Raw genomic sequence first — 15081 nt, 5'->3', positions numbered from 1 at the left:
TCTATTTTCAGGAGGCATACAGTACTTTTTCAATTGAGCTATTAAGAATATCAACAAATATGCCCATGTGTAAGGAAAAACAAAAAAAAAAAACATGAAATTGCACAGAGCTAGTTTATTTAAATGAAACTTCCTTTGGCTTAGCTAAAATTCTATATACGAAAGGAAACAAGTATTTCTTTGATTAGACTGAAACAAAAAAAACACAATGTTCAGAAAGAACAAAAACAACATTATAGTTAGTTGTTCTTACCTCTAAAACTGAGCTGTATTGTCTTTTTTTAAATGTATTTGGTTGAGTTGCCTTCTGGCCTGCTATTTTTTTCACCTTCTATTTCTCTTTCCAGTTACTATTTATATAACAGACATAGTTGCATATTGTACAGCTCCTCGACAGTTTTCTGCCTCAAGTGACTCCTCCGTGTTTTCTAAAGAACTAATTTTACTTTTATCATGGCTCTTTGTTAACCTTCCTTCTCCTTCTCGTTCTCATTGATTTTTCACTAATGCAAAAATATTAAAACCTCTCTTTTCCTTGGATTGTGTTTAGTGCTGGTATATTTATACAAAACTACAGTAGAGTATTATTTTACTGTTTTAAATTATATATTTTTTATCACTGTTTATATAAATACTTTGGACTTCATAGATGTCTTTTTAAATGTATGTTGACCACGGATTGATGTGTACTGTATTGCTTAATTGATCCAGTTTGGGTGGCTGGGTAGGTGTATGCAGGCACTGCACGTACGAGGTGCGATCCAAAAGTTCCCGGAATGCATTTATTTAAAAGCATACACACCAAATAACAATTAATGATGAACAGTTCCTTCAAAATAGTCACCCGCTGAGTTGATATACCAATCACAGCGAGATTTCAACCTTTCGAAGAACCTCTGGAAGTCGTTTTTTTGTCAGTGTGTGCAAGACGTCGGTTGTTACTGCTTGGATCTCCCCCACCGTCTTAGATCTGCGTACCTTGAGCCTCATCTTCATCTTAGGAAATAAAAAAAAATCAGACGGCGCTAAATCAGGGGAGTATGGAGGGTGGGGAATGGCATAAACTTTGTAGAAGCCAAAAATTTGCGCACAATCAGAGATGTGTGAGCTGGTGCATTGTCGTGATGCAAAAGAAATGACTTGTCAGCCCACATCTGAGGACGTGTTTGGCGAATTCGATTTCGCAAACGCCTTAGAACATCCCTGTAGAATGCTCCATTCACCGTCTGTTCTTGTGGATGACACCCTTCACATCAAAGAAGCAGATGAGTATTGACTTGGTGTGGCTGTGAACTTGTCGAGCTGTTTTGGGTCTTTCAAATCACTCATTTTCACGAACAACCCTTCACAGACACAACCGAAGTTTAAACGAGAACTGCGACTTGAAAAACAACTGCACTGACGTTATAACGCGTGATGACAGCTCTCAAGGAGAACTTGAACTGCAATCTAGCGGCGATTGATATAACCAAACCCTTCTGGCTGCAGAATAAATGCATTCCGGGAACTTTTGGATCGCACCTCGTATGGCTGTGTGTATGTGTGTGTGTGTGTGTGTGTGTGTTTGTATGTATGTGTATAAATATATATATATGTATGAATGTATGTATGTGTATATATAATATTGTTTTCCTTTCAACTTAATAAAGGACAATTCTGGTTGCAGGGAAACAAAACATGCAGGTTTAGAAAGTGAACAGATTGAATATCCTTTTTGTTAAATAGAGAGGAGCATCCTGAGCTGATGGAAGAGAGAAAAAAGTCAGATCTACCAGAGAAACCTAAGACTCCTCAACAGCATTGGTACAATCATGAAAAGAAGTCCTATCTGAAGCTACACCCTGATGTAAGTCATTTTTGTTAGACTTTTGGCACTGTTACCTGACCTAGTACATCATGTATTTTATGGCGGTTTTTATAGTGCTTAAACAAGAGAGTAACTTTGAAATTCTTCTAATAGCTGCCTATTTCACTCTTTCGTGATAACTTTTTGTAATTTATTGAAGCACTGATAAAAAATGATTCCTTCCACTTTAGGAAATTGTCTTTAAAATGCTGATGTCATTGGTTAAGGTAAATAAATCATTAAGTAAACCAAAAGAGAAAAAGCAGCTATGATTTATATTTTCTTCTGATTTTTTAAATAATAATAATAATGTGCAACACGGCCAGCAGGAGAAGTCTAGTTGTGCTTAACAGTGCATTAATATGTTTACCAGAGCAAACTGTCTTTTGGGGCCTGTTCTTTGATGTGTTTTGGTTCAGGTGTGGAATGTATGGCCACAGTATAAGTGTGTTATCTGATTTGGAAATACAAAAAGGGTGGGGGAAGAAAGAAGTCAGACACAAAGTCAATATCACAGCAGTATTTTTCTGAAAAGGTCAATTAATAAAAGATTTATAGTTTAAAGTTTTTTTATAATATATTTTAGAGATGTCATACATATCCAGAACTAAAATTATAATGCCATACAGACTTTTTAAGCACACATTTTAAGACATTAGAACAATATCATGAAGCAAAGATCAGTATGATTTTACATTGCATTAAAATAAATACGCATGTAACACCTGTTTAGAAAGAACATCTGGAGATGTAGTAGAATCCTTTTTAAATATAATAATTTGTGGAATCATGTTTCTGCTAAATGTGATTAAAATATTATAACTAGAATAAGTGTATAACATACAGTATATCACTAAAAACATAACAGTACACACTTCTTTTTGTAAATCTTTGTCTCACTGTTAAAGTTGCCCATTTGTGATTAATGACTAGCTCACATATCACTAATTTCTGGTAATTTGCCAAGTCACACACCATTAGCGTATAAAATGAAAATAAAAAAATGTTAAATTTTAGTTCAAAAAAAGAAAACCATTGGAAAATAGTAATAGAATTTTTATACACCCAAAAGAGTATAAGCAATCACTTGCAAACCAATACAGTATATGGACTCTGTCAGTGGTCTAATGGAAATGACAAGTAGCTATAGGACTGTGTAAAATTATATTATCAGTCACAGCGCTTTCACTGCTGTAGCCAGCATGACTGCACAATGTTTTTATTTCTTTTCTTTTGGTTAATACCAACCAGCCATACACAGTGAATACTTATTTACAAAGAGTGCAAACCAATTAAAATTAGTACATTTAATAAAGGCCAAAATTGGAACTTTCACAAATTATTTCTGCATTTCAAGCAGTACTTGTACAATGCAAGCTCATTGAGCATTTCTTCACATTTTCTGCTAAATGTACTACTTGTGTGTGTCAAGTACTTCCCTAAAGACCAACTAAAAGCTCAAAGCACAATTGCTGAAGGAAGGAATTCTGATCCCAGGATTCCAAGACTTAACATTGTATACGGCGATAGCATTACGCTCAAGCATAGCTGGTTCCAATAATAAAAATTCAATAAAGAGCAACCTATTACATAAATGCAAGATTGTGCATTCAATTTAATAATAATATAAAAATTGTCTTTAAGTCAGTGTTTCTGTTATAATTAGGTTGAAGACAAGCACTATAGTAGGAGACACTATGTAGTGTGAAGGCAAAAAAGAGCACATTGATCTATAGAAATTAATTTCATATGAGAGTCCATGAACTGAATACTTCTACAAGTTAATTGATGCATGCCTTTTGAAAATGGCGTATACAAAACTGGAAATATTTTATTAAGTCTCCTAAAATAATGCTAATAATGCAGCAATGTCAACATATTATGCTGTGTCCTCTGCAAATGTGCTAATGTTATGTGATTGATTGTATTTTTGTTGTATGTGAAAGAAAATTAACTTTCAATCCCAGAGTGTCGAAATGATGATGATGTTGGCAGTGTGCTTTGAATTCTGGTCACATGATGAAGAGTCTTGAGACATTTTCATGTTTTTTTGTACACATTTGAAGTCATTTTACATCTCCAGTTATTACATCATCTAAAAGTTAGACCAGTCCTCTTGTAAAAGTAGCCATGCATACTCAGGCTATGACATAACTTTTGCCACATTTAATACAGTGGTGTGCAAAAGTATTCCATCACCTTGAAATTCATCATAATTTTATGCATGACAAAAGATTGTTACACGTATTTATCTGTTGAGTATTTTTAATGTGAACTCTTATTCTGTAACAATACATTTACAAAATCAAAATAAACCATTTTCTGAAGAAGAAAAATTAAAATTAATGTTTGCATAAGTATTGAAGCGCTACACGTTAATACTTTGTTGAGAACCCTTTTGTTGCAATAACAACCTTAATTTTTTGGGGGTAAGTATGTACCAGTTTTGCACATTTTTCAGGAGTGATACGTCCCCCTTCTTCTTGGCAGAATTTCTAGAGAATCCTCTGCGTTAGTGGGATGGCATTGTTTCAAAGCGTGCCACATATTTTTTCTGATTGAATTTGTTATTCAGTATCCAAATTGCTGCTTGTTCTCCTAGTTTTTGTGTTGTCTTAATGACTAAGAGAGGAACTCTTAAACCACAAGGCTAGTTGATGTTTTCCTGCTTCTGGCCCACTCAAGCATCTCTAGTTGTAAATATAAATAGATATATTCATGTGTGTAAATGGTTTTACAGTGTACTTGTACTTGTAAAGTGACTTTGGATAGTGTTTGCTATAGAAAATAAAATGAAAGTATTTTACTTGTTTAAATGAACTGGCTTATAAACTGGTAGACATCAACAGAATGTTTCAAGACCAAATTCGTCACCATGTGCCACAAATAACTGCTGGGCTTTAGTTGTCCCAATATTCAAACTGGTCTGAAAATAGGGTAATGTAATTCAAAAAATGATTTTATCCTAAAAATTAAAACAAAAATACACCAAAACAAAAAGGTACATGCTATATTTACTCCTTATAGTTTTAGTTTTGTTTCCTAGGCTTTTATATACAATAAAAATAGCAAATTTTAACTTCACTGATTCAGTGGTTTAAAGATAAATTTTGTTTTTCCATAAATTACTGAAATAAATGAGCTCCCATTTTTGTTGCATGATGAAGATATTTTTTAATAACTGTTTAAAATACCTGAATTTAACTGTAAATGTTTCTTCCTTTGCAGGTAAGTCAGAAAGAGCTAAAGGAAGCCCTGCGCCGGCAGTGGTCACAGCTATCTGATAAAAAGCGCCTAAAATGGATCAGCAAGGCTCTGGAACTGCAAAAAGACTATGAGGTTAGTCTTTTAAATGATTGCTGACAGGCTCAAGAGAATTTTTATGGCTTGCAATGGCCAGGCTTATAGTCTGTAACTTTGGCTTGTATTGCAGATTAAATACGGTAATCAATTCTAAAGCAGTAGAGTGTACAGACAATGTTTGTGTTATGAATTATACAGTTCTCAAGCGCACAAAGTCTGAAATACTCAAAATGTCCGCTAGAGGAGGGAACTGCCATACCCTGACTAGTTACAAAAAACTGCAACAAACAATCTTTACAAATCATTTTTCTCAGTTTGAAATGCTGCAAAGTAGCACATATTACAAGCTGATGTATAATTGTATAGGATCATAATTACTCCAAATATAGGCTGTTAAAAATGGCAATCAAATTTTCAGGTTCAGAAAGCCCAAGTTGATGCCTGGTTTGCAAGTCTGGCAAGCACTTTTAAAAGAGAGTGTTGAGTCCTGCTAATTAACATAAGGACTATAACTGTTGACAGTGAAAATTAAGCTGTGAATCAGAGGAAAAAAATAAAACATCCATCCATCCATCCATTATCCAACCCGCTGAATCCGAACACAGGGTCACCGGGGTGTGCTGGAGCCAATCCCAGCCAACACAGGGCACAAGACAGGAACTAATCCCGGGCAGGGTGCCAACTCATCGCAAAATCTATCTAGGCACGTTGATGTAACGTTTGATAGCTGCCAGTGACACTATTTTCCCAAAAGCGATAAAAACCCCAACTTTGTGGTTTGTTTATCTTTTATTCAAGTGATTTTTGACAGCTATATATACTTTATATAACCTGCTATATTTTATAATATGCAGCTAAAAACAGTGATCTGTATTTGTGAAAGTGTTTTATTATAGCCCAATAAGTTTATCCATGCAGTATAAAACCTTTAAAATAAACCTACAGATTAATTTTAAATAACTTCTCTGCATTCATGTTTTTTCATAAGAAATGAATAAAACATTTTTCCTTTACAAGCATGCATGAAAATAAATCACTTACTAAAATAAAGTAAATATTTTCAGTCAGTTTAATTACATTGCTGAATGCTGTTTGGTTCTGTTACATAATAAACATAAGAAATTTGACAAACAAGTGACGACTATTCAGTCCAGCAGGTTTGTTTGAATAGAGAATAGCTAAGCTGTCCCAATATCTCATCCAGATACTTTATATAAAAAAAAAAAAAAATTGTCAAGGTTTCTGCTTCAGCTACATGTCTGTGGTTTGTTTCAGTTTGGCACAACTCTTTAATAAAGAAGTGTTTCCTGTATTTAGTCCTAAATGCAATCTGTCGATAAGCTACCTGGATTAGGCTGAACTCAAGTTATATCACATAGTCAAATGACACACTGGAACACAATGTTATGATTTTGCTAAAAGAGAAAGGTGTATGTTTGGCAGGCATTTAGTTTTCCAGTTGACCAATAAGCCAAAAGTGTTACAAATCATATTTTTCTGTTTCTGTGGAATATTGAGTCAAACAGAAAAAAAAATGTGACTCCGAATGAATAAAAAAGAAGACCAAAAAGAGATTGAATGGTACATTTTGATGACAGCTATACTATAAAACAGAATGAATCAAAACCAAATAACATTAGTTGGTCAGTTAATAAGGATTGTAGTAATCCATTTCATTAAGGACCAACAGGAAATGATAAATTTATATGAAACCTCCATGGGTAGATCTTACTAGCTACCGGCTAATATTGTAAAGTTTCAAAATAAGCAAACTGAATCTCAGGAATTTTGCTAACAGAAGTACATGACAAGGAAAGCATATGATAAATACATTTTTAAGAACATAAAAAATTAATTGTTTTAAAGGTACAGAAGATAGAACTTTATTTTAAATTTGACATTTTATACCACCCACAAAAAATAGACTGTAGACTTTTGTAAGCTTGGTTTCTTCAAATCCTTTTACTAGAATTATCTAACACTAGCAAGGTTTAGGGCTTAATTCTGTGTTTTTTTGATCTTGCTTTATATTGACTTATAATGCTAATATTCTCGGAGCTTTTACATAAATCTACTGGAATTTTTACTAGTGTTTATTGTCATCTTTTTGCATCTTACAGTGCAGTTTAAGAACAAGTGAAAACAAAAAACCTTGCTATCAGTAGTGCATCAGTCATTTCAAAACTATGGTTTCATTGTTGCAAAAATCGTCAATCATCCAATTGTGTGACATACTGGACATAATGAGGTTAACAACCTCTGTTGTTATTTTTATAAGGCGCCTGTTGCAGTATCTGCTATGAACCTTATTATCCCATTAGGCAGTTTCTAGAGTTTGTCGTTTTGGCTGTTTCTTCTGACTTGTGCTATCCCTTTTTATAACTTTGAGGTTATAAGATTAACTCCTTGTTTCTTCTCGAAGCTCTTTTTGTTATTTTTTGCTCTTTGGACCACACGTCATAATATGTCACATCACATTTTACAAAGACAGGATAACCAACCTTGTAAAACTGGGTTTTGCCTGTTTAATTTTAATACTTCTTGTTGAAAACAGGTTTGTCTTTTTTTTTCTTTTTACTGTATCATTTTTCAACTTTTATGAGGGTCAGATTTGAAATATTATTGACTAATACAGTGCCTGCTTTCCCAAAATGCTGATTGTTCATACTATAGCAAATAGTAAATCACATACTGTGTGACAGAGGTGGGAATTTAAGGGAAATGCATTTAAAACAGAAGCCATTAAGCACTTCTTCACACAATCTGAAGCAAATTATCAGTCATGTCAACAAAGCAAACTTTGATCTCTTTGAGAAAGTAAGTGGGTAAGATTGGGACAAGTTGACCATTAGCTAACCAAACAAGCTTGATGGACCAAGTGGTCTCCTCTTAATTGTTAAACCTATTATTTTAATGTCTGGATGAGTTTCCTCATTTTTCATTTGTTTGAAATACATCTTTATACCCAAATCTCTTCTTTAGTGAGATAAATTTAATATTTCCCATGTTCATTTGTGGCCAACAGGCTTTTCTTTGTAAATTGTTTGGAATATCTCCTAGATTGATTCATTATCTCGGCATATTACTGTTGCATCACCCATTCACAATACAAACTTTTATAAACTACAGTTGTTTCTGATTAACTGTATTTGTTGGATATTATGCTTTTAGCACAAGGTATTGTATGCAGGGGAAAAAAATTCCCAGTCATTATTCTATCTTCCTATATGGCAAGAATTTAGTTTTTCATCATTATATTATGATTTTTGTTAATAAAGATGGCCTTCTTTAATAACTCACTGCATCCACTGAACAGGATCATCTCCAGACAGAGGAGCAGCTTCAGTGACAGACTGCTCTCACTGTCCTGCTCCACTGACAGACTGAGGAGATCGGTCCTTCCCCACACCATGCGACACTTCAATTCCACCCGGGGGTCTGGGGGAGTAAACGTTAACATTATACGAAGTTATTGTCCGTTCTACCTGCATTTTTATCAATCTTTAGTATTGTTTTTATCAGTATCCTGCTGCTGGAGTGTGTGAATTTCCCCTTGGGATTAATAAAGTATCTGTCTGTCTATCTATCTTTTTTTTCTGTCTCTCTTTCTGTCACTGCATCTACTGAGATGCAAGCTATGTGTTCATATGTCATGTACTTGTGTCTTTCAGGAGAGTATGCGCGCCTACCATGAAGCACATCCTGAGTTGCTCCAAGATGACCATGTAAAGTCTGTGCTAACCAAAGCTGAGCGGCAACTGAAAGACAAGTTTGATGGGCGACCAACAAAACCCCCACCGTATGTCATATTGATCATGAACTATAGGATAAAAGCATTGCTGTAGTCTTTATTTTTACCATGTTTGTCTATATCTTTGTTTATTTTTCCTTTCTCACTTCCAGAAATGGCTACTCCTTGTATTGTGCTGAGCTAATGGTGAATATGAAGGATGTCCCCAGCACTGAAAGAATGGTACTTTGCAGCAAACAGTGGAAAATGATGAATCAGAAGGAAAAGGATATGTTTCAGAAACGCTGTGAACAGGTAGGGACTGGCTTAGCAGCTAAGAAAGCTAAGAAACAGCTTGGTATTGTTAAAAAAAAAAAAAAAACAAAATGAAAATTTTCTGAACTAGCTGTTTCAGTTACAGTATTATAGAAATGGGGCTAGGAATGCAAGGAAAATGAACAGACTAAACAACAATTATACTTGATAAACCTACCCTCCCAATCTGTGAGGTTTAGTAACATCTTTCCACTGATAAGCAGCTTATTCACATTTGACAACATACAGTATATAGAGACAGTTACTTCAATTAGGTTTCATACAGTGTCAGTCGCCATGGCAAGCCTTAGACTTATCTCCAAGTCTCTTGCAGACTTTAGACTTTTTGGCCTGTCTTTTCTATACTTAAAATGAGTCTAGTGACAAAACTGAACAGTGAGATAATGGACTCCTTTTCGGAGTGAATCAGTCTGTTTAGCTTAAGGACTTTGTCACCGATGTAGATGTGAGCAACACTATAGCACCACATGGAGCAGTACTGTGACCTTTTCTGTTCACCTTGTACACGTCAGAGTATACATATAACACCAGGTCATGTCACTTGAAGAAATTCAAACGTGATTCTGCATTAATAAGGGTGTATTGTTAAGGGGGATGAGAGAGAATGGGAGTCAAGTGGAGAACTTTGTTTGTTGAGAAAGAAGCACTGGTCTTCATAGCACAGAGGAACTATATAAGAGAGGGCAATATTTACAGAGATACAGTTAGTTATATTTCTTTTGTTTATCCAACTGGAGAACAGGCAGGTGAAGTGACATGCTCATGGTCACACAGTATCAATAACAGGATCTGAACCCAAAACCTCAGGATGTGAAGTCTAAAGCCTTAACCACTGCAACTAAATTGCCTACCTATACTCCAGACCTTGGTGATAACCAGTGTGATGGTGGTGTGCAGGGCTGGTAACGTCATTTCAAATGAGGCCCATCAAATCAACAGACCAATTAAGAAAGAGGTAGTAGTGAAGGACAGAGTGAAAACAAAACTGATGGCCATTATGAACAATTCTGCACATCCTCTCTCTGACACACTAGCAACATTATTACACCTTTATAAAGCCTCACTGAAACTGCTGTTTTTTTCTTTACCTTTTAAACTTTTTTGTGTTGTTTTTATGTGTGTTTTTATAATATTCTTATATTTCCTAAGATTCTTCAAAATATACATTTTCCTTTGGGACAAATAAAGACTTATCTCTCTATCTGTCTATCTCTCTATCTATCTAACATGCAGTGCACAATAACATAATAGGTTTGGGTTCATTTCTTTCTGTCGGTTGCAGTTCCTTCCTCCTTTATTTTTCTTTTTTTTTTTTTGACAGGGTTTAATTATTTGCCAATGTGATTGGTACATAAATGGATATAAAATGAATAAACTACTTAATGCTTTGCTTAATTTTGTTAAAATGGACAATATATATTTTTGGTAAACTTTTTCTTTTGAATTAAAATGTCTTTAATATTTTCAAGTTGATACTTAGTATTTAGTATGTTGAAAAAAATGATAGTTTGCTTCCTGTCATTTCAGAAAAAGAAACAGTATGAAGTTGATCTTCAGAGATTTTTAGAGGTACATTTTCATTCTTATTCTCAAGTGTTGTGTTTCTATAAATTCTTCTATAAATAATATTTTTTCTCTCTGTCATCTGCTTTTGTGTTTTTTGCAAGTCATAAATCAGTCTCTACCATTACTCTCAAAACGTTTTTTTTTTTTTCTGAAATTGCACATTTCCAGAGAAGTGGAGTGTACTTTTCTTATATGTTGTCCACTCCAATCATAAGAATATTGCATTATTCCTTGTAGATTCTGGTCTCATTTTTCCCTTTTTCAGTGGTGCCAAAATAGCTTCAACATATTGGATTATAAGCCCAGGTTTATTTTTCTGTCTTCTTTCCTTTGTCTATAACATAGCATTTTTGTCATGAATAGAGTTTGCCAGAAGAAGAACGTGAGCGGGTGCTGACAGAGGAGAAGCTGGGTGGTAGCAAGCTACAAGTGGGAAATTCTGGAAGTCCTCTGCGGGCAAAGTCTCCTCCATCTAAGGTACTAGCTTTTCTTGAAAGGAGTTGTCAGTATTGGCACTTCCTAAGTATTGAAGTGATTGGTGATCATAATTCTGTTTCAGGAACTGTTTGATATTCCTAGTGAAACTAGTGCTTTATGTCCTAAATGTGATCTCTTGAGAACTACTAGCAGGCCAGATCTGGCAGCTTTAACTGGAATTCCCTTTTACCTTTTAAATGTTATTAGCAAAAGTTAACAACTTGAGCATTTTAAATAAACTCTCCATGCTATGCATGGGTGGCCGTTAAACAGGTGATGATGATGAAAACTGTGCTATGCATTACAGCTCCAGGGCACTGGATCTGTTTGGAGATCATAACTCTTAATGTTTTGCTATTCATTTACAAGCCCGTGTTTGTGCCTTGTTTGTGTCTTTAATGACGACATGAAATCCATTTAAGAAACTCTTTTGTCACAACAGCAGTAATTCATCTCCATATGACATCTTTCAATAATTTAAGTATAGGGGGCTCAGAGTAAAGTGTGGATTTTTTTTTGTACAACTTCTCTTTTACTTTAGTAATATTTTAATCTTTTACTATTTTTTACAAGACTTTGATAATAATAATAATAAAGTATACAGTGCATCCGGAAAGTATTCACAGCGCATCACTTTTTCCACATTTTGTTATGTTACAGCCTTATTCCAAAATGGATTAATTTTTTCCCTCAGTATTCTACACACAACACCCCATAATGGCAACGTGAAAAAAGTTTACTTGAGGTTTTTGCAAATTTATTAAAAATACAAAAAATCGACAAAGCACATGTGCATAAGTATTCACAGCCTTTGCCATGAAGCTCAAAATTGAGCTCAGGTGCATCCTGTTTCCCCTGATCATCCTTGAGATGTTTCTGCAGCTTAATTGGAGTCCACCTGTGGTAAATTCAGTTGATTGGACATGATTTGGAAAGGCACACACCTGTCTATATAAGGTCCCACAGTTGACAGTTCATGTCAGAGTACAAACCAAGCATGAAGTCAAAGGAATTGTCTGTAGACCTCCGAGACAGGATTGTCTCGAGGCACAAATCTGGGGAAGGTTACAGAAAAGTTTCTGCTGCTTTGAAGGTCCCAATGAGCACAGTGACCTCCATCATCTATAAGTGGAAGAAGTTCAAAACCACCAGGAGTCTTCCTAGAGCTGGCCGGCCATCTAAACTGATCGATCGGGAGAGAAGGGCCTTAGTCAGGGAGGTGACCAAAAACCCGATGGTCACTCTGTCAGAGCTCCAGAGGTCCTCTGTGGAGAGAGGAATACCTTCCAGAAGGACAACCATCTCTGCAGCAATCCACCAATCAGGCCTGTATGGTAGAGTGGCCAGACGGAAGCCACTCCTTAGTAAAACGCACATGGCAGCCCGCCTGGAGTTTGCCAAAAGGCACCTGAAGGACTCTCAGACCATGAGAAACAAAATTCTCTGGTCTGATGAGACAAAGATTGAACTCTTTGGTGTGAATGCCAGTCGTCACGTTTGGAGGAAACCAGGCACCGCTCATCACCAGGCCAATACCACCCCTACACTGAAGCATGGTGGTGGCAGCATCACGCTGTGGGGATGTTTTTCAGCGGCAGGAACTGGGAGACTAGTCAGGATAATGGGAAAGATGACTGCAGCAATGTACAGAGACATCCTGGATGAAAACCTGCTCCAGAGCGCTCTTTACCTCAGACTGGGGCGACGTTTCATCTTTCAGCAGGACAACAACCCTAAGTACACAGCCAAGATATCAAAGGAGTGGCTTCAGGACAACTCTGTCAATGTCCTTGAGTGGCCCAGCCAGAGCCCAGGGGGATAAATAAAGAGTATTTTAGGAGTAGAAATGATTTTGTATCTCTCTCTCATAAAAAATAAATTAGAGACCAGAAAGGCTTCAGAAGTGTTAGAGATTTGCAGAACAGGTCATGCATATGCCAGATTCCTAAATATATTCTCTATGGGGAAAAGACTGACTTTACAGATGGAATTTAATGTTTTGACAACAAGAAAAACTGAACAACTTACTTTTAAATCACATTATCATCATGAACTAAGGAGAATTTGCTAATAAGAATTTAGCCAATCCATAAGCTGAAACTTTGCAATGCAATAATAGTAATTATCAATGCAAATGGAAATTAAATCAGGGAACGTAGAGTTTACTGACACATTTATGGATTACTTTAAGCCCTTATATTCCTCGCAGGGTAAAGAGGTGGAGACACAAGACAAGGAGTTCTCCATTTGTTGAAGAACATGATAAACATCAGACAGTTCTAGAATTACAGGATGCCATAAACTAACTCCAAAGTGGGAAAGCTGCAGGTGCATGTAGCTACCCAGTGGAATTTTAAACCAAGTTAGCTCCATTATTATTAACAACATCTGTAAAAGCTAGAGAAAATATAATTTTACACCAAACCTTCTTCCAAGTATTAATAAACATTTTCCTAAAGAACAGTAAAGACTTGTTATAATGTGCGTCATACAGACGAGTTTCAGTGCTGAATTGTGGTGTTAAGATACCAGCACAAGTCTTGGCCAGAAGGATTGAAAAAGAGCTTCCTTTAGTAATATCACAAGACCAAATCAGATTTATTAAATGCTTAGCCTCAAACCTTTGGCGCCTTTTTACCCCTGGTTGAGTAACCAACCAGGGGTAAAATTACATTAAAGGGGCTTATTGTAGAAGGACACAAACAGAAAATATCATTGTACACAGAAGATATGTTGCTTTATATATCAATCCCACAGTCCACTATACCATTAGTCTTAAACAAGTCAGGGTCTTTTCAGAAGATCTGTGAGTTCAGAGTGAATTTAAATAAAAGTATATTTTTTCCCAGTGAATTCTCTAACACATCATACAGGATTGTTTTGATATTATGAATGAATAGGTGTCCCATTTAAATATCTGGGGATAACCATCACAAGTAAATATAAAGATCTTTTTCAATACAATTATGGAAGTACTGCGTAAAGAAAATAAAATGTTAACAAATCAGAAAGATGGATTTTATCAGCACCAATCAAAAAAGGTAGAAACAACCCGCCCGCTATCGGCATAAACAAGGATAGTGAGGTGGCCACCTGCATGCCTTTCTAACACTGTCATTATGCCCTGGCTAACCGGTTTTCAGAGGGTAAGATTTAAAACTTTTTTTTTTTTTGTGTTTGGGATAGTGCCGTCTACTCAAAACAATCTGACTTCCATCTTCCTTCATTTTCCCCACCCTTCACGGACACTACAACTTTGGACTCTGGCGTTGGGAGTTTTTGGGAGAATAAAGTCTGTCTCTGACAGTTTTGTTTACTGTATGTTTATATGTACATATATGTGGGTTATCTGACCGTTAATATTAAGTACTGTATAGAATTTTGAACTAATTCCCCTTTGAATTCAATATTTGAATCTAGATACCCTCTCCCTTGTTCTGTGGTAATCTTAACAGATCAGAAAGAAAAGGCTTAAAACCTTTTGCCAATACTCTGCTTGTTGATGTAGTGAGATGGAATTGGAGATTTTAACTCCTGTAGCAGCAGCATGCACTTTCTCAAAAATTTTAACATGTGTTCCTGTCGGCTAGACTAGAATCACTTTTTTCTTGAGTGGCCAACAGCCTAAAATTATCTCAATTTGTTTGCTTCCCCAGGACAAAAGTCGTGATGTAGAACGAGTGCTGCAAGAGCAGAGGGTGGATGGTCTGGTTAAAGAAAAGCGAGATAAGAAAAGGACACGGCTTCCAGACACACCTAAGACAGCAGAGGAAATGTGGCAACAGAGTGTTATTGGGGACTACTTGGCAAAATATCGGGTACG

The 15081-nt window shown here is 35.7% G+C and overlaps 1 protein-coding gene across 2 annotated transcripts in view; it reads left to right on the top strand.

The window, feature by feature from the left end:
- Positions 1-15081, top strand: part of ubtfl (upstream binding transcription factor, like) — a 41832-nt gene that overhangs the window by 14463 nt on the left and 12288 nt on the right. For both annotated transcript variants that reach the window (XM_039753215.1, XM_039753214.1), the window contains exons 7-13: positions 1726-1846; positions 5075-5185; positions 8821-8948; positions 9053-9194; positions 10743-10784; positions 11145-11258; positions 14915-15076. In XM_039753215.1, the coding sequence (XP_039609149.1) occupies positions 1726-1846; positions 5075-5185; positions 8821-8948; positions 9053-9194; positions 10743-10784; positions 11145-11258; positions 14915-15076 (820 nt within the window). The remainder of the gene's footprint in view (positions 1-1725; positions 1847-5074; positions 5186-8820; positions 8949-9052; positions 9195-10742; positions 10785-11144; positions 11259-14914; positions 15077-15081) is intronic.

This window comes from Polypterus senegalus, chromosome 5 (genome assembly GCF_016835505.1).
Source record: "Polypterus senegalus isolate Bchr_013 chromosome 5, ASM1683550v1, whole genome shotgun sequence".
Classification (NCBI taxonomy): Eukaryota; Metazoa; Chordata; class Cladistia; order Polypteriformes; family Polypteridae; genus Polypterus; species Polypterus senegalus.
The sequence above is the reverse complement of the archived record's forward strand: the minus strand, read 5'-3'. Positions and strand labels throughout refer to the sequence as shown.